Source organism: Vombatus ursinus, unplaced genomic scaffold (assembly GCF_900497805.2).
Source record: "Vombatus ursinus unplaced genomic scaffold, bare-nosed wombat genome assembly UNPS02014777.1, whole genome shotgun sequence".
Lineage (NCBI taxonomy): Eukaryota > Metazoa > Chordata > Mammalia > Diprotodontia > Vombatidae > Vombatus > Vombatus ursinus.
This window is the reverse complement of record NW_020954555.1, coordinates 1,540,980-1,560,513: the sequence shown is the minus strand read 5'-3', so window position 1 is coordinate 1,560,513 and position 19,534 is coordinate 1,540,980. Positions and strand designations below refer to the sequence as shown.

At 46.0% G+C, this 19,534-nt stretch overlaps 1 protein-coding gene across 2 annotated transcripts in view; it reads right to left on the bottom strand.

Moving 5' to 3' along the window:
• DHDDS (dehydrodolichyl diphosphate synthase subunit) overlaps positions 1 to 13,788 on the bottom strand; it is a 34,627-nt gene extending 20,839 nt beyond the window's left edge. Inside the window, exons 1-6 of one of the 2 annotated variants that reach the window (XM_027864954.1) lie at positions 13,691 to 13,788; positions 12,061 to 12,177; positions 8,200 to 8,316; positions 6,757 to 6,899; positions 4,337 to 4,453; positions 3,012 to 3,113 (exon numbers count right to left, since the gene is read on the bottom strand). In XM_027864954.1, the coding sequence (XP_027720755.1) occupies positions 3,012 to 3,113; positions 4,337 to 4,453; positions 6,757 to 6,899; positions 8,200 to 8,316; positions 12,061 to 12,123 (542 nt within the window). In that variant the 5' untranslated portion in view covers positions 12,124 to 12,177; positions 13,691 to 13,788. Of the gene's footprint in view, positions 1 to 3,011; positions 3,114 to 4,336; positions 4,454 to 6,756; positions 6,900 to 8,199; positions 8,317 to 12,060; positions 12,178 to 13,652 lie in introns of both variants that reach the window. The other variant, XM_027864955.1, reaches the window with a different exon arrangement.
• Between the last annotated feature and the right edge of the window lie 5,746 nt (positions 13,789 to 19,534).

Sequence of the window (19,534 nt, the reverse complement as noted above, 5' to 3'; positions counted from 1 at the left end):
ATTGTGATGGAATACTATTGTGCTATAAAAAATGATGAGCAGGATGCTCTCAGAAAAACCCGGAAAGACTTACATGAAGTGAAGCAAAGTGGTGAAACGAGCAGAACCAGGAGGACATTTTTCACAGTAACAGCAACATTGTACAATGATCAACTGTGAATAATTTAGTTGTTCTCAATAATGCAATGATCCAAGACAATTCCAAAGGACTTATGAAAAATGCTATCCACCTCTAGAGAAAGAATTGATGGAGTCTGAACGCAGATAGAAGCATGTTTTTTAAACTTTTTTTTTTGGTTTATGTTTTCTTTTATAATATGACTTATATGGAAATATGTTTTGCATGACCGTGCGGGTATAGCCTATATCAAATTGCTTGCCTGCTCAAGGAGTGAGAAGGGAAGGGAGGGAGGGAGAGAGGGAGGAACGGAGAGAATTTGGAACTCAAAATTTTAGAAAACAAATGTTAAAAGTTGTTTTTACACGTAATTGGGAAACAAAATAAAATATTACATTTTTAAAAAACAACAAAGCAGTTCTAGGATGAATGTTACAAAAGGGAAAAGGAAAAACATAAGCAGGGAAATGCTCCACAGGAACTGTTCCCAGTAGCAGCCTATACCTATAATGTGATTTGGAATGTGGGAAAGTTGGGACACTGATGCATTGCTAGTGGAAGAAAAAAGAAAAAGGAGAGTCAAGGTGGAATACAAGAAAAGGAGGGAGACAGCTAAACTCTGTCACTGTTTTTCTAGCACAGTCCAGAGGAAAAAGACACAATCTAAAAGACAGGAACAGAGTGATCATTAAACTACTACACTGTTTGCCAGGAACCTTGATGCTGGAGAGGGGAAATCCTGGAAGGGGTGCAATGAAAATTCTAGAATTTGAGAATGTTTCATTCTCTTTGGGCCTTGAATATTAATAAATTGGTCTCTTAGTACAAATTTAGCCTTGTGTACTCTGTATTACCTTAGAACTTAATCATCTGGAGATTAACTTGAACATCTGAGTTCAGGACTGAAACGTCCGGACACTGACAAGTCCTGGCTCCAATATGTCACTCTCTTTATCTAAATCACTAGACCCATCTCTGAGAACTGTTAAGCAAATACGACATGAAAGTGTTTGGGGCAGACATTCTGAATTAGGTGGGAAGAGCAGTGGCCCAAGAGCCAGTGGACTTGGGCACTTACTCCCCCACGTGTTGTTTCTTCACCTGTAACATCAGGGAGGAAGCATGGTCTGGCAAAAGCTTGCTGGGCTTGGGAGAGGCCTGGGTCTGAATCAGAGCACTGTTTTGTTTTTTTGGAGAATGGGATTCCCTAATCTCAAGCAGGCAGGAAGCCCAGCAGCCACTCTGGCCTCACCCCATTCTCCCAGAAGCTCTGACCTTCTGTTTCAGATCTGGATCAGTGTGCTCCTCCACAAACAGCCTGGAGGCCAATTGCTCCTGGGGCTCACTGTCCCAGCGTGACACTTGGTACAGGACTTGGCGTAGACACCCACGTTAAGGTTTAGGCTGACTGTCACTCACAACACCCAGCTCACGGTATCCCTCAGCCTCAGCCTCCCCTAGCAGCAGAGATCACAGGCACGTACCACTCCAGCAGGCCCCAAGCTCTGACACTCAGGTTGGGTGACCCTGCTAAATCAGTTTTCTTACTTACAAAATGGAAAGATTCATACTCAAGATACCTGCTTCAAAACTTTGTTCTGAGAAAAGTACTTTATGATCATGAAAGCACCATACACATAGGGGTTACTATCATTATTAATTTACAACTTTGTAAGCTCTAACATCTTAAATAAGGATGAGCTCTTTGGACAGGGAAGAGTACCCTACAAAATACTGCACTTCCAGGGTCTCTGGTATCAGAATGGATACTTTCTCCATACACAAACGGAAACTCCTCTTGTAGAAATTGGTTTAAAAGAGGTTTTATCAGTTAAAAAATCCTGGTTGGGAAGCTGGTGGTTGGCCAGGTTCTTGCTGTGAGAAATGAGGTTGGCTTCTGGATCCTGTTCACCCTTGGCTGTCCAGGTCGATAGCATTTGCCAGTTCCCCCAGCTCGGCAGAGCCCCGAGAGGCCCAAATCGCCTCCATTCCACAGGTAGCCCTGGAAGAGGCTTTTAGTGGAAGGAAGCTCTAGTTTCCATTTCTCCAATATCATCTTTGCCCACAGCATTGGCATAGGGCTTTAGTGGAGAGCAAGTAAAAGTATTAGTTATTCATTGTAATATTAATGACTTAAATTAGTAATCTCGCCAACTGATCAAGATCCTTTCAGTCAGAAAAAAGTTCTGGCCCATACAGCAGGCAGCCCAATAAGAAATATAATAATGTTTGTTTTGTTTGCAGTCAGATACCTGAATCCTGCTTGAGATCTGCTAGCAACAAAAAAATAAAAGCAGCCCATTCCCTCTGCATACTATATTCCTGTGTACGTACATGAAAGGGATGGACAATCAGGGATGACAGAAGTAGGCAATGTTTTTCAATCTAAATGGCATTTACCTCACTCCTACTTCCAGAAACCTCCCTCCAGGAGGAACACTGACTGTGAAGTGTACACCAGAAAGCATGAGGAGACAGCCTCTCCACCAAACCTTGCCTCTGACACAAGCAACTGAGAAACCTGTTCAGAGGACACCTGTTGACCTATTGTCGGAGGATGACATTGCATCATCGCTGGCTTTAAAGTGTCTTCACTTTCTTGTAGTCTGGCTTGGTAGTGAGTACAGAAACCTCAAACCAGAAGCTGGGCCTGTGACTTCAGAGTTGGAAGCAAGTTGGAGATCACCCCAAACCTTCTCTTGCACCACCTTATTTGCAAACTATTGGTTGCCAAGCCTTGAACTCAGAGGCTGGCCTGGTAGTCCCTGTTCCTGCCACTGTGACAGGGAGAATGGGCTGAAGACTGGAACGTTTCAAGCGTGGGCTTATTCCCAACCCCAAATCACCCGTGTGAGTAGTCAAGTCACTCAGCATGTTAGGTAATGAGGGCTACCTGGGATCCAGTAAACCTTGTTCTACTCCCCATGCCATTTCTTTCACAGCATTGCTGATTTCATGTCGGGATGTGTAGGCAAAGCAGACATTCAGGAAACACCTGTAAAGAAGAAGAACAAAACTACATCACTAAGGAGTCAGGGAGGTGGGAAATAGGGGTAGGGTAGAGCCTAACTCATAGCAGCCCTAATCTGTAAGGGTCACTTAAGTCAGCTATGAAAAATATTCACCTATCAGTCACTAAACTTTGTCCACTCCCAAGACAGAAAGAAAGGGAAGTCTTAAAATTCCAAACCAGACTTCATTTGTCTTCTGCTAATCTGAGAGGAGATCCAGTCATAGTGGCAGAGGAAAGAGACAGGGATATCCAGAAAGGAAGCCTAAGATGATCTGAGCCTCTTCTCTTCTAGTTTATTTGGCTTTGCTCTTTGGAGGCTCAAACTGGGTCTTTGCTAAGCCTTCTGCAATGGTCATCATTCTCCCTACGAGTCAGGGCTCAGAAGGAGCCAGGATACGATGAGATTGGGACAGGGGAATATGCCTGGGTAGAGTGGATTTGTCCAACATAGACATTTTTATCTAGAGAGAGCCTGTTCTAGCCTGTAGACCATTAGACTGGGAGTCCAGAGAAGCTGGATCGAATCCTTAGTCTACCATACCCTAAGCTATGTGACTTTCAACAAACTGCTTTCTTTCTCTAGGCTTTTTGTTACTTTACCGATAAAATGCGGAGGAATCAGAGGGGGCGGGACTAGATTTCTAAATGGCCCTTTCTAACATCCAATCATTCAACTTGTCTAGTTTTTAATCCTGAGATTGCCACCCCCCCCCACCCCAAAGCACACCTAGTCACCAACTCTCTTTCACTTTGGGTCAGTGTGCTCTCTGGGAATCAGGAATCTAATTTAATTGTTATAGCATAAACAAAGCTGAAATGGGAAGGCAAATCTTATGCAAAAGAAAGCCAAACAAATAATTTTTTGATTATCTAAACACTGTTCCCTTCTAAATCTGCAGAGCTATTTAGAGCTTTTCTACTTTAAATTAGGACTAGGGTGAAAAACAAATCCCAAGCAGGACCAGCCTTTGGAGTAGAATCTACTGTCCTTTTTCCTTCCTTTTCTCACAACGGGAACAGGACATTTATAAAATGCGGCCCTAGCTCTCTTCTTCTCACTCCCTGAACAGAAAGGAGAGGAGCTCTGAACATCCCAAACTCTAAGAAGCCTGTCTTCCAGTAACCTTAGAGGGGATCCAGCAGGGCTAGCCTAGCAGGGGAGGAAGGAGACAGAGAGAGCCTGACTGGGAGCTGGTCCCCCTCACTTGCTATAGTTTCGGGTGGCCTGAACAGCTTTTGCAATCAGCTCCTGGAGGTCGAGGGGCAACAACTGAAGATCACCCAGGACTCGGATACACACCCCATGCTTCTCCAGCTTCTCCCTGTGCAGGAATCAAGCCACAAAAATTTATGAAACAATTAATAGGTATAAGCATTATGGTAGCTAAGCACTAGAAACACAAAGAAAAAGCAAAAACAGCTCCTGCCCTCAAAGATCGCCCATTCTGATACAGAAGACCACATGGACACACATTAGTCCATACAAGATACATATGGAGTAGATAGAGCATCACCTAAAAGGCGAAAGCACCAGCCACTGGGGGTGGGGGGAAGAAGGAACCTGGCAGGTGGCTTTTGAGGTCTCTCTTGAAGGAAGCTCCGGAGGTTTGGGACAGAAATCCTTGCAAAAGTACCCGGTGCTTAGTGAAAAATCCGCAGTCTGTTACTAAGTCACAGTTGCCTATGTGTGGAGGTGATACTTTTCATATTTTGAATTATAATTACTAGAGTATTGTGTATTCATACATGCTGGTACTGCACACACAACGCCTCTTCCCCAGCAGTGCTTTGCATACAGTAGGCACTCAACCTCATCTCCCAATTCTCTGACTGAACATTCCTCCTCTTGTTCTCAGACAATCCCCTGCTGTTTAATGATCTTTTTCCTTCTTTGGGCTTCCCTCAGTGTCCTCGCTGTAAGCTCTACAGTCCCCAGGAGAATGTCTACTCCTAGGCAGCAAAACCTCGTTTCCATCTCACCTTTGTATTCCCAGGGGACATTGCAGTGCCTCTGCACACAGCAGAAGCTTAATAGATGCCTGTAAGATTGAGACTGCAAGCTTCTCCAGAGTGGAGACCACACTGCGCTATCAAACCTTCCCCTGGACCTGGGCCTAGGGCTCCTGCACACAGTGGGAAGGAATGGTATGAACTGAACAGGATACAGAGAGTGAGTGGGGTCAGAAGGTCAGGGGTGCTTCTTCTCACTGGGAACCAGGATCTATATATTCCCAAACTGTAGTGGAATAAATGAAAAACTGGGCTGTGAGATCCATCCCTGCCACTAAGTAGTTGTGTGACTTTTGGCAAGTCATTAAACTAAGCCTTGGTTTCCTTATCTGTAAAATGGGCAGGATATTTATAAAACAGGATCAATTAGAATAAAAACAGGATCAAATGAAAGTACTAAAACAGAGCACTTTGGGGGCAGCTAGGTGGCGCAGTGGATCGAGCACCAGTCCTGGAGTCAGGAGGACCTGAGTTCAAATTTAGCCTCAGACACATAACACTTACTAGCCATGTGACCCTGGGCAAGTCACTTAACCCCATTGCCTAACCAAAAAAAAAACAAAAACCCAAAAAAACAGAGCACTTTGCAAACCATAAAGTGCTTTATGTCAAGTACTTTTATTGTAATCTAAATAGTGTATATTTCCCTCACCATAAGCACTATAGGAATGTAAAATACAAGCACAGACACCAGACAATCTTTCTTGCCTGAGTATTGGGAAGTATTCATCTTCAAATGAAGAGACTTTGGCACCTTTTATAAAATGATTTACTAACATCACTCTGTTAAGGGTGGCTAATTACAGCAAGGTCAAGGATCAGGACTGAGGCATCATGTATAAAAAGTCAAATAAATGTTTTTTGGTTTTTTTTTGGTGGGGGGTGGGGGGAATCCTTCTCTAAAATAGTCACTGTTATGAAAATGCTTTTCCACCTCTCTACGTGGGTGAAGGACCTTTATATTGTATCTACATTTTAACATTTTAGATTGTTCAAAGGATATAATATTACTTTCAATCAACATCAACATAATTTGTAACTAACTTTTTTTCCTTGTTTTCAAGGGCCAGACATAATACTCTGAAGAGCTCCAAGTTGGCTATCCCTGAACCAGCTTTCGTTTATTTGTTTACATGTTTATTCCAGCGTCACGAGGTCACTGGACCACTGGGTGAGCCACGAGACGCAGAGATGGCAGAGCTAGTTTCCTTGAAAGCTTGTTTTAAGGAGCTTCCTTCTTTGATCTGCCTCAGGCACAGGCTGCAGACTTTCTGGGCACTCACTCACTCTTCCTGCCTGGGAATGCAGAAGCCTGGATCCTACTGGCCAGCTGAAGTTCCAAGCCTTGGAATTCATCATTCATCCCTGAGTTTCTTTCCTCAACAGTGAAAGAGAAAGGTGTCCCTCAAGGCTTCTCCCATATTCTCTCCCTGGACCAAGCCTTTGCATAAAGCTGTAAGGAAGAATCACCATTACCAAGTTTGCTGTTGGCACCAATCTCCCCATGAATGGAGCCTTAGGGTCTTATGTTCATCCCAGGAGAACTCAGAATGGGTGCACAAGAGCGTATGCACACATAGAATATCCTCCCTCCTTCCCCTGCATGGCATCTTACTGTTCTTCCATCAGTCGACTAAATTTCTGCCTGGCCAGCTCCATTAGCCCATCCACCTCATTCTTTGAGCGTTTGAAGTTCTCAATGCTGAAGGCATAGACAGTCACCTCTCGGATGCCCAGGTTCAAACACCAACGCAGGGTCTAAGAAGGGAGAAAGGGAAAGTGCTAGGGTCCCTGGGATGAGAGGGTAGAAAAGAGACACTTCATGTCCCACCTCATAGTTAAGGGGGGCAGACAGAACCTGTGAAGATGACAGAGATGAAGACAGAAAAAAAAATCACCTAAACAACAGGATTCTGCTGGATTCTGGTCCATGGACCCCTCATTAACTAGCTATGTAACTGTAAGTAAATTATTTAACCTCTCTACAACGAAATTTCTTTTTCTCTGTAGAACCAAGGATGTCATTTCAGCCTCACAATATTACTGAGGAATGATAATAAAATACAAGAAATAATGATCTACAGCATCATTAACTATTACGATCCCCGTGGACAGGGAAGGATCACCCAGTTAAGAACTGCTCTCAATTACTTTCTCTTCTATATCTGAGAACAAAGCTGGTGTCAGAAGACAAAAGGCTGACGATGCTTGGAGGCTAAAGGGAAGTATGAGTCAATCAAGTCAAACAGACGAGGGGACAAAGCTTCCCCTAAGCCAAAGCACTTCAAACTATGCCCAAACTTTTAACACCCCAATGAAAACTGGACACATCCTTTGTTCAGATCCAAAAGAATTTACCTCCATGGCAGTCACTCTGGGCAGCACTCCACAAGTGGTTTGGAATAAAGGACAAAACTGAGCCTCTTACAACAGTTAGGCAGAAGTTGAAATCAATCAAAACTCTAGGTGGCCAATGGGCAGTTTTAGAAATAAGCTCTCTGCTTCCTATCCAAGAATAAATCAAGACTATTCAGGTTATTACTATGATGGCCTTCACTGAGGGAGAGAGGCAGGCTGGCTGCCTGGCATGCTGGCTCACATAACAATAGCTCTTTACACAATCATAAGCAAGAACCATTCATTCAACAGCTAGAGGCTGCTGGTGGCACAGTGGATAAATCGCTAGACCTGGAGTCAGGAGGATCTGAGTTCAAATCCAGCCTCATGCACTTTTTAGCTATGGGATTCTGGTCTAACCTGTGCCTACCTCAGTCTCTTTATCTGTAAAATGGGGGAAGGGAATCCTAACAGAAACCACCTCACAAGGGTGTTGTGAGGATCTGATGAGATCATCTCTGTAAAGTACTTAGCACAAGGTCTGGCACCTGGCACACAGTAGGTGCTGTAATAAGTGCTTGTTCCTCTTCCCCTCCCACCTATCCCCGGGCAGAGAAGCCTCTGCAGCAAAGCAAAGACCAAGTAACCCCAAAGACTAAGGCCAAACATTCTGACGTGAACCCCAGCATACACAAGCATTGCCCAGGGCGCTGCCTCCCACCTCAGCCAATTTATTGAAGCCCTGCGCATGGCCCTCCTGTCGTTCCACCTGGCACTTCTGGGCGTAGCGGCGGTTCCCGTCCATGATGAATGCAATGTGCTTGGGCATCGGGCCTGCCTATGGGGGCAAGAGAGAAATCATGTCCAGGCCTGTGACAGGAGAGAAGCTGGGAGCCAGGGACTGGCCTGCACGAAAGGAAGGCAGTTCTCTTTAGCCTAAGAATCCAGGCAGCTCCCTCACCCCACCCCCACTCAGCTTCTAGAGGGAGCGGCTCCATAGTGCCCACTAAGACCAATTCAGTAGAATCGAAGCTCTTGAAGGAACTGTTTTCCATTTTGTTTTTGTATCCTAACTGCCTAGCATGCAGTCTTGTTCCTCTCACCCCCACCTTATTTATTTTAATCCTTTTTTTTCTTTTTTCACACTTTGAGTTCCAAATTCTCTCTCTCCCTCCCTCCAGCCCCTCCCCCACCCACTAAGAAGGCAAGCAATTTGACACTGGTGATACATGTGAAGTCACTAGCATAGTACACATACATCAGAGATGTTTAATAAATGACGCTTGGATTGTAACCTTGACTTCTCTCTTTTACCAATTGGTGGGTCCTCCAGCTGCTCTTCCCAGGTTATCTCAAGTCCAGCCTCTCATTATTTCTCAGTGTTGCCTCTCCAGCCAAACCAATCTGTTTGCTGTCACTGACATTATTACAGAGGTCCCCAAACTTTTTGCAAAAAGCTGTTTTTTTTTCTATTTCCTCAAGCGCCAAAGCCTTAAGATAACTACTGGGAGGACAGGAGCAGTAGGGAAGGAAAGGGAAAAAGAAAGAGTGGTAACAGTGAAGTTTATGAACAGCATTGGTCACAGGTGTAGAGCTTGAAGGAACCTTTAAGTTCAACCCCCTCATTTTATAAATAAGGAAACTGAGATCCATACAAATTATAGTTACCTTGCCCAAAGTCACACAGATAGTTAAGTGGCAGAACAAGGTTTAGTACCCCAATTATCTGACTCCTCCAGCATTCTTTCCACTGTGCCATGCTGTTCTCCCAACATGATAACCCAAACCTTATGGAGATTGGAATGAAAACAGCAACTGGCTTAAAGATCTATCTATCAGCTGGTTGGAGAATGTTATACCCTTGGGGTAGATCTTGCTAATAACAACAATAATAAAAATGAATTATATATTATTTTCCTCATTAATGATAGATACTTTAAGGGTTAATAAATTCACTGGCATGGTGGCTTCGCCAACAAAAATGGCTATCTCTCTAGGGCTTTAGAAGGCTGTTGAATGAGCTGCTGTGGCTAGAAATCCTTTATGATCAAGCTATAAGGAGCTTCTCTGAACTTTGCTAGGCTGGTCCTTCAGCAGCCTTTCTTGCTTGGCAAAACCTGGGCAAAGCTTGCATACTGGCATAGCTGCGATAGGTCACAGAAGACCCTTACTGGAGGAACAAAAACTAACATACCATGTAAGGTGGGCTGTTCAGGTATCATTATTGTCAGTTTACATAGAGAACAACCAAGGCTTGGAGAAGCCCTTTTTCTACCATCCTTCCCCCAGCCCACACATCTGAAATCCTGTTAGTCTTACAGCAAACATGTTTCATAATGTGTCAATATCCATCCCTTCAACCTTTTCCCATTTTCATCATTAATGGCTTGTTTAAGCATGTCATGTTAGAGGTGTTTTACTTGTATGCCATATCTTTCTCTCCTGTAGGTAGGCAACGGGGTTAAGTGACTTGCCCAGGGTCACACAGCTAGTAAGTGTTGTGTCTGAGGCCGGATTTGAACTCAGGTCCTCCTGAATCCAGGGCCAGTGCTCGATCCACTGCGCCACCTAGCTGCCCCTTCCTTATTTAATCTGCACATTAGAATTTAAAAAGCAAACCTATCCTCAAGGAGCAGGATAAGGTATAACTAGTACTTAGCACTAAGTACACAATAAATACTTAACTAACTTATCCTTCAATCAAGCCCTACTCCTGTAACCCTCTTAAGGTCTGTGCCAGTGGCCCTGAGGTCTAGCAGGCCCTAACACCAAGCTGGAAGAGCTTCAAGTACCGGCATGAGGACGCAGTATGTGTCTGTCCTCTGAATACCATCCTGGTTAAGTAGACAAGAGACACAGTAGCAGGTGATAAAAGCTTTACCACAGAAATTCATGAAGATCTAACTAAGATGTGAAAGAACAATCAACATCAATTAAATTCTTTAACATTCCAAAATAACTTATTCATTAACAGATATTTAATCCTTCAAGCTGTGAAATGGGAAGAAACTAACTTGCCTTATTTCTTGAGATTGCCTCTAGGAACCAAGAGTAGCTAGGATACAATGGGAAAAGTGTTGACCTGAGAACTGGGACCCTGGGCTTCTAATCCTGGTTCTACTCATGCCTGGATGAGTAACCTACAGATTCATAGGACTAAGAGGGAGAAGCCACCTAATCATCGACACTGTCCAATTCTCCTCATGTTATAGACTCATTTTCCTGAGTTCAGATCTGGCCTCAGACACTTACTAAGCTGTGGGATCCTGGGCAAGTCACTTTATCCTGTCTGCCTCAGTTTCTTCATCTGGAAAATGAACTGGAGAAGGAAATGGCAAACCACTCCAGGGATCACGGAGAGTTAGACACGACTGAAACAATGGAACAACTTGCTTCTACTACCCTACCCGCACCTTTTTAACTTAATTTTTTGCTTCTTTCAAAGATTTTCCCAATGAGAGGTATCTAAGGTACACTTTGTAAACAGACACATAGATAAAAATGTAGCTTCCCAGTCAAAAGGACCTGAGTTCAAGCCCTACCTCTGACCCAAGCTGGGCTCAGCAGACGTCCTCAGAGTATAAATTGCAATATAATTGTCCATCTGCAGCGAGTCTCCTACACAAATAAAACCCCAGTCCAGGCCAAAAAAAAAAAAAAATTATATAGGAGGATGACGCTGCTAGAGGATTTTAAGTCTGATGTTTTCTCCCCTTGTAGTATGATAAACTCCCGTTGTGCCATCCTTCACCACACATCCCCCCTAGTGAAACAGAAGGCTGAGATGAGGGACTAGCCTTCAGCTAGGACACAGAATACAAGAAGCTAGCCCACACTCCTTTCTCCCCTCGAGCTCTTAGAAGAACCTTAGCTTACATCGGTGATCATTTCTAGGCTTTCCTGATACCTCCAGTTGTTCATGCTTTCTCCCTCCTCAAATTACTATGTACGTCTACCTCTCCTGACCTCTGACAGAAGGGAGGTTCCCAGACCAGGTGTGTTTGCTTTGCATCATTATATCCCCAATGCTGAGGGCAGTGTCTCATCTGTAGCAAGCACGTCTGACAAGATGTCACAAGAATTATGCTTTAAGAAAGGAAGGGATAGTTTCAGAGAAACCTTGGGAAGACTTGTGTAAAGTGAAAAGAATCAGGAGAACAATATATACAATAATGACAATACTGTAAAAATGAACAAGTCTGAAAGACTTCAGAACTCTGATCAATGAAATGATTTGCCACAATCCTGGGAACCAACACTGAAGCACACTGCCCACCTTCTGACAGAGAAGACTCAAGATGCAGAAAAAGACACAGCCAAAGGGGAATTTGTTTTTGTCTGACTATGCATATTTCTTACAAGAATCTTGTTTTTCTTTTTTCTTTCTTAATGGGGAAGGCATATTGGAGGAAAGATAGAAAGTAACTGTTAACTGAAAAACTTTAATTAAAATAAATGTCTGTAAAAATGAGTTATATCCCCTGTTGCAGCTGGGGAGAATACATTCTGGTTAAGAATCCATTCTCTACATACTATCCTATCTAAGCTAGAAAGGGCACGTGGCCTAAACTCTTTTTTTTACCTTAATGATGTTGGCACAGAACCGCTCTAAGAGTGTAAGTTCTCCTTCCCTGATCCACGACATGGTCACTGGTCCCTTCAGGAAACTAGACTTGGGTCTCCTGAGAACGAGCAGCACCTGGGAAAAGTCAACAAATGTCAATAAGAAATTCCAGGATCTAGCTAAAACAGGGCCTCGAGGGGATATCACCTTTTCCTGTCACTTGGACACTAGGGAATAGCCAGAAATAAAACCCCAGCTGGAGATGATCTTATAGGTACAGGCCTTGAACAACTTTCCACTCCAGACCTACAGAATATACAAGTATGGGACACTCAAGGAAAAGAGACCACAATAGCTCTGAGGGCAGCTAGGTGGCGCCATAGTGCACAGAGTGCTGGGCCTGAACTCGGAAGACTGGCAGCTGTGTGACCCTGAGCAAGTCAGTTTCCTTATTCTTAAAATGATCCAGTAAAGGAAATGGCAAGCCACTCGAGTATCTTTGTCAAGAAAATCCCAAATGGAGTCACAGAGAGTCAGACACAACTGAAACAACTGAACAACAGATAACGACAACAGCTCTGATACTCTTTCCATTACCACCCCAGCACTCCCTCAAAACCAAGATAACCCCGGCATAACCCTCATGGTAGGGCACCCATTAAGTGATCTCTCCTTCTCCCCCTCCCATACCCAAAGGAGCCTCCTCCTCTCCTCTCTTCTCCTTCCCCTACACCCCCTAAGAGCTTCTCTTTCTCTTCTCTTCTTTCCCTGACTCCGCACCTTCCCCCTCAAGAGGCTCCCTCCTCTCCTCCTTCAGAGAACACCCCTACTCTTCTTCCTCTCATCCTGCTTTAGGTCACCCCTTACTCTTTCCCCCCTGCCTTTGGGAACTCCCTCAGGTAGCCTCCCTCCTCTTTCCTCCTCTCTCTCTTCCTCCAACCAGCCATTTCTTCTCTTCTCCTTCAGGCAGCCCCCTCCTTTTCTTCTCCTTTCTCCTGTAGGCAGACCCCTCCTCTCTTCCTCCCTCCACCAGGCAACCCCATCCTTTTCCTCCCCTCTCCTCCTTTTCCAGGGAGCCCCCTCCTCCCTCCCTCCTCCTTCTCCACCAGGCAGACCCCTCCTCTCTTCTCTTTTTCCAAGCAGCCCCCCTCCTTTTCCAGGCAGCCCCCTTCCTCTCTTCTCCCCTACACCAGGCAGCCCCCTCCTTCTCCAGGCAACTCCCCCTCTTCCCCCTCCTCCAGGCAGACCTCCACCTCTCTTTCCCCCTCCTCCTCCAGACAGCCGCCCCCGTTCCCTTCTCCTCCTCCAGACAGACCCCCCTCCTCTCTTCCTCTTCCTCCGGGTAGCCCCCGCCTCTCTTCCCCTTTCCTCCTCCAGGCAGACCCCCTCCTCTCTTCCTCTTCCTCCAGATAGCCCCCGCCTCTCTTCCTCTTCCTCCAGGTAGCCCTCGCCTCTCTTTCCCCCTCCTCCTCCAGGTAGCCCCCCTCCTCCATTGCTTCTCTGTCCCTCCGCTTCCTGTTCCCCTCCCCTTAGAGACCCTCCTGCCTTCCTCGCTCCGTTCTCCTTTCCCCCTAGGGCGCCCCTCCCCAGGGCCCCCAGTCCTCCCTCACCCCAACTCCAGCAGCCTTGGGAGCCCTGCCTTCCTCACCACTGGCCGTTGACCCGGCTCTGCTCCGCCAGGAACCTTCAGGGATCTCAGAGGGAGGCCGGTACTTCCTCAGAGCCCGTCGCCTGAAGAATACGTCATCGCCAGCCGCCTTGACTCGCCACCTCCTCCCTCGTTCGCCTTCGTGTCGCAATCTCAGAGCCTCCCGCGGCGGGCTTGCAGCCACGCATGCGCACAGTGAGCGGGCCTCGCGCCTCTGTGATTGCTGGGCGCTTGGCGCGTACCATTGGGACTTGGACAGGGGGTGACGTCCCTGCGGCTGTCTGAGGACGAGACCACATAGACAAGGAGGGGGGCCACGGGGATGGGCTACTGCTGACTCCCAGGGCAGGAATTGGGAGGGCGAAATTAGGGCTCCTTAGGGCTAAAGAAGCAGCTCCCCAGGGGGCTGCAAGAGGAGTTAGAAGAGATCTGAGCACAGAGAACTGTAATGGCAGCCCCTTCCCTTGGGGATGGGAGCGGAGAAAGGGGGAACTGGGCAGGGGAGCCTAGAACAAGAAATGGCAGAGTTGGAGGAAGAATTAGAAGACAGTGGGTCATAGCCGGAAAGTGGAAGCTTTTAGAAAGTCAAAGCTAGAAAGGTCCTTACGTGAGAATGTCAGAGGTGAGAGGGCCGTTAGAACAGGGGATGTCAGAGCTGGGAGGGCCCTTAGAACACAGGATGTCAGAGCTGGGAGGGCCCTTAGAACTCAGAATATCAGAGAGCTGGAAGGGACTTTGGAACTTCGAATGAGAGAGTCTTAGAAGCAGAAGGAAACTAGCATTTATTAAGTGCTTACTATGTGCTAGATCTTCCTGACTCCTGAGTTGGAAGTGACCTTCTATAAAGGGAACTAGGAAAACTGGAGTTCAAATTCCACCTCAAGATACTTACTACCTGTGTGACCCTAGGCAAATCACTTAACAAATGCTTGCCTCAGTTTCCTCATCTGTAAAATGGAGATAATAACAGCACTTTCCTCCTAAGGTAGTTGCCAGAATCAAATAAGATATTTGTAAAGTGCTTAATAGTGCCTGTAGTATACAGTAAGTGCTTAATAAATGTTTGTTCCTCTCCTCCCATACATATTAGGTTGGGGCCAGAACTGGTTTCTGAATTTCAGTAAGATGACCACAAAATGACTCAAAAGCAGCTGATGGGTTATTAGGTTTGTTTTTAATCAGAAGCTTGGAGGCCGCAGAATCATAACCTGACCAGAACAAGAAAGTTCCTTAGAAATTTTCTTCCTGCTTCTATGAAACCGAGGCCACAGAGGATAAGTGACTTACTCAAAATCACCCACTAAGTTAATGTCTGATCAGGGGCTAGAATCCCAAACTCCTTCCCGCAGGACCAATATCTTTCCAATAGGCAGGTCACCCTTACGTTCCAAGAACTATGACCTTCGAGTTTTAATTTTCTCAGAATTCATGAAAAGAGAAAGGGGAGAGAGTCGACTCAAATAAAGAAATATCCATGTCATTTATGTGCTTTTCAGACAACCACAGATTCTGACAGTGTTCCTGGAAGTTAGCAGAATGCCTTTATTTTAAAAAAAATTACATAGTCTTACGACCAGTCCATCAAAGTTATAGGAAGGGAAGCCTCTGGGGAAAGGGTCTGTGAACCCATTTTCGGCATTTTGATAACTGTATTTCAATGTCATTGGTTTCCTTTGTAATTCTATGTATTTATGCATTTAAAAACATTATTCTGAGAAGCAGGCCCTAGCCTTCTCACACTGCTGAAGGATTCCAAGACACCTTTAAGTAAAAGCTAACAAGAAGTTAAGGATGCTTGCCTAAAAAGAGGAGGTGGGTGGTTAGTGAAAGAATCAGATCAAGGAACCTTGCCAAGGACACCCACTGGCTATGACCCTTAATCTCAATTTCCTTATCTATAAAGTGAGGACAATTATAACAACTAACTTTCAGAGTTGTTGTGAGATAATTTATTTATACTCATATAAATATGAGCCATTATTAAGCCCTCTCGATCCTATATTTGCCTGAAGAAAAATCTCCCTTTGGTCATATGGATTGATGGTGGGCCCAAAACAGATTGGAGATAGTTCTACCATATACTCTACTAATTTGGGCCTGATGTGTCAAGGCAAGACAGGCTTTTCTAAAGCTCTCTTGTTCCTTGTCCCGTTTTCAACATCCTGACTCTTTAAATGTCAGTTTTGACATTTGACTCAATTCAGCTCCTAAAGGGGCCACAAAAGGTTAGTCTGAGCACTGGAGTGGAAATGGGGAAATCTGAACCCCTGTTCTGATGAGGCCTCTGGGGTGTGAGGAGGGTATGTGTACTGACACACAGGCCATACTAGAGGATACTTAGAAAGACATTCCTCCTCATTCCCCAGAATATTTACAAAATTTTTTTAGAAGGTTCTTTGTAAACACAAAAAGCATTAGATAATTAGGCCTGCCCCTTCTGATCCTGAGACCTAGAGGAACAAAGATTTCTGACTTGGGCCAGGGGGTGGTATATTGGGGAAATCATGGGCTCATCTGGTTCATTCTAGCATAGGTCGCTGTCATCTCCTTATACACCCTCACTAGTCGTTTACTCATATGGTGGCCAATTCTCCTTGCCTCAGTTTCCCTGACTTCCCGCTTTCAAACCTCCCTCCCCGTAGGACTGTTAATTAATGATGGTTTGTAAAGGTCTTTGAGGGAGAAGGCGCCAGGAGCTGGACAAAGTGTTATTAGGGTCTCATGCCCCAAGCTGTGGCCCCAGCCTTTCATCCCAGCCAGGGGCACAGGCGACCCCATTCTCATGCATGCCAAATCCTTAATCCCCTCCTGAATGTGGCAGCTTCCAAGAGGCCTGAACCAGAAACAAAAATCTGCTGTAATTAGGTGCTAAGAGGACTGGCCTTTAAAGATTCAGTCCTAATAAGCTAAGACTAGTCAGTAACTTAACTGCTCCTCTCCTAGGGCCCCAGCTTCCCTATCAGAGGGGAAACAGCAAAAGGGTGGGGGGTGAAGATGGGGGATGGCGAAGTTTCCCTGGGGGAAAGGAGAAAAACTGCCCAAAAGTCTGATAAGAAAGAGACAGCAGAGGCTCTCAGTTCCAATAAGTCTTTATTCATTCATTGTATTTTCCCAGGGTGGAGGGAGAAAGAGGGAGAAAGGGGAAGGGGTTAGCATGTGTCACAAAACAAGATGGGGAAGGAGGGAAAAAGGAAAGGAAGAAGCCCTAACTGCAAAGTATCAAACACATTTGCCCCAAGATCAGGGCGCTGCCCAAGGGGGCTCAGTCTCCAGCAGCTCAGGAATGAGGGCAAAGGAGGGGAGGAAAGACTCAGATTAATACAGTCATCCTCTTTCCCTCCTCCTTCCCTTCCTCCCTTCATATAAATTCAAGAATTTCACAAAACGCTTTGGTTTCTAGCAGTAAACATGGAGTTACATTCGTCCGTCTCCTATAAGACAATCTTGTGGCCACTTTGAAAAGAATTTCTTGCACCAACAGAAAAGAGATCCTTGGTGGGAACTTGGGTATACATTCATTTCCCTTCTCCAGGTCTCCCCACAACTCCTTCCCTTCCCAGTCCTCCCGCAGGATCCCTCCAAAGGCTGACATTGCTCCATGAATTGGGTTTGGGCCCCAAAAAATCAAGTAAACATTTGGCAACTCTCCCATACCAAGGAAGAGACTCACCCATGAGGGTGTTTGGCAATGGGTTCCTGGTTCCCTAGATCTTTTGCAGAAATCTACGAAGGCATTTGGGAAAACATGCAGTTTTTTTGGGGGGAAGCGAATGATGGGCAAGAATTGAAGGTTTGGGCTTTGGGGTCTCGTTAACGGCAGCGGGGGAAACAGAAACAAGGAGGGCTAAAGTCATCCGGAACCTTGGAGAGGAGGAACCAACCAAGTCCTGGTTTCAAGCTCTCTGTTTGCCTGGCGCAGAATCCCTTTGTCAAGAGATATTTTGGCTATTTTCTTTTCAATACAAAAAAAAAAGTTTGTAAACAATAAAAACCCCAAGGGAATGTGGAGAAAGACTGAGAGCATATTTACACAGATTAACCCACCTCTCAAGTACAACCCAGACACAAACGCTAGAGGGGAAAATTCTGGTAGGGAGGGGAGCACGAAGCATCTGTAGGATCTGAGAAACCCGGATCAGACTCCATCATTGTCACCCAATGCCTTTTATTGCATTTGCCCTATTTCAGCACAGAGACGGTGAGGTGGGTTTGGACAGATCTCCCAGTTCTGTTCACCAAATCCCTTTTCTCTATAGGCTGCTATGGAATCAGTGCCATCGAGGAGCACTGACAGCAGAGCAGGACAGTATTCAGACTTTCAGGCCCCTGAAGTGTCCCGCATACAGATATCCTAGCCACGAGGTCCTGAGCTTGAGACCCAGCAGGGGAGAAAATACAAGTCCAGCATTTTAAGGGTTAAAGACCTGAGGCATTTATGATTTTCTGTCAGATCTGTCATTCTTCCAGGGAAGAGGGGAGAGAGAGGGGGGTGACTCAAACTTCCCTAGATCTAAGATATATCCCCATCTCCTTTTCCTGCCTGGCCTTGCCTCACACTCACACCCACCTTTGTGCAGAGCAGAGATGGCCCAGCTGTTTGGAAGACAGATCTGGGGTGGGGTGGGACAAAAGTTCCAAGCCTCATGCCTGGAAGATGTTTGACTGTACTGCAAAGGGGCAACAGGTCAAGGCAGGAACCCTTCCCACGAACATCTCAAGCCTGCCAGCTGGCTCAGCTCCACCAAGTTCTCTCTCTCTCTCTCTCTCCCTCTTCTCTCTGTGATCACTGGGGTGAACCTCCTCTCCACAAGCAGGCATGCTCACAGGATGCCCCGTTAAAGTTAACCCTCTCCCCTCCCCCCATCTAACACTTTCAAGGAGGACAGAGTGAGAAAGTGGGTGTATGGAAGGAAAGACTGAGCGAGTCAGTAAGGGCACAGGAGGACAGCTCCCATAAGAAGAACCCACAAACTCGAGGTAGATGAACTGAAGTCGTTTGTATAATACAATCAGCTGCTGTGTCTTTGTGTTGTTAAGAAGTGAATATACTTATTCCCGCTGGGTAGTCCTAGAGCTGCCGCTGAATTATCCCTGAGATTGCTCACATACCTGAGAACACAGTGCAGGAAAGAGGGCCTCTTAGATTAAAATATACAAAAATACAAAACCAGAATATTTATATTAAAAAAAAAGCAAAAAAAGAAAAGCCGCAGACGTGATTCATCACAGCCAGAGCCAGCTGATGTCCCGCCTGTGAAATGGGGTCCCCCCCCCAGAGGGTGCAGAGGGGGGAGGTGTAGGGCCCAAGGTGCAGACGTCCAAGTAAGCAAAATAAATAAAATCAACATGGAGGGGGGGTGCCCTGGGCAAGAAGAGGAGCAAGACTTGTAGCAGTCTCACCCTCAATCCCATTGCTAAAGGGGAGGGAGGTGAGGCTGGGTAGAGCCCTGAACCTTGAGAAGACCCACGACAAAGAGGACCCTTACCCATCCCCCACCATTCCCACTGTCCCCACCCCCACCCAAGGACTCTTGTCCTCAGGCAGCAAAAAAGATGTGGGGGTGGGGGCCCCTGGGCTTTAGTCCATCCATCCAAGGTTATGCCTCCTGCCACTCTGGCTTAAGGAATCCTCCTCTTTCCCTGCCCCCCGTGCCCTTGCCGTCACTGAGGTCTCCCTCAGGACAAGCCATAGCTTATGTGGCTGGTGGTTCTGGGATGGAGGCAGGCCATGGATGGAGGGGCCTTTGACTATCCCCCTCTGCCCTCTCCTCGAGGGGAAGGAACAGTGCTGAGGACTCTGGACCCAAGACACTCAGTAGTGCCTGCTAGCCCCCCCCCCAACCC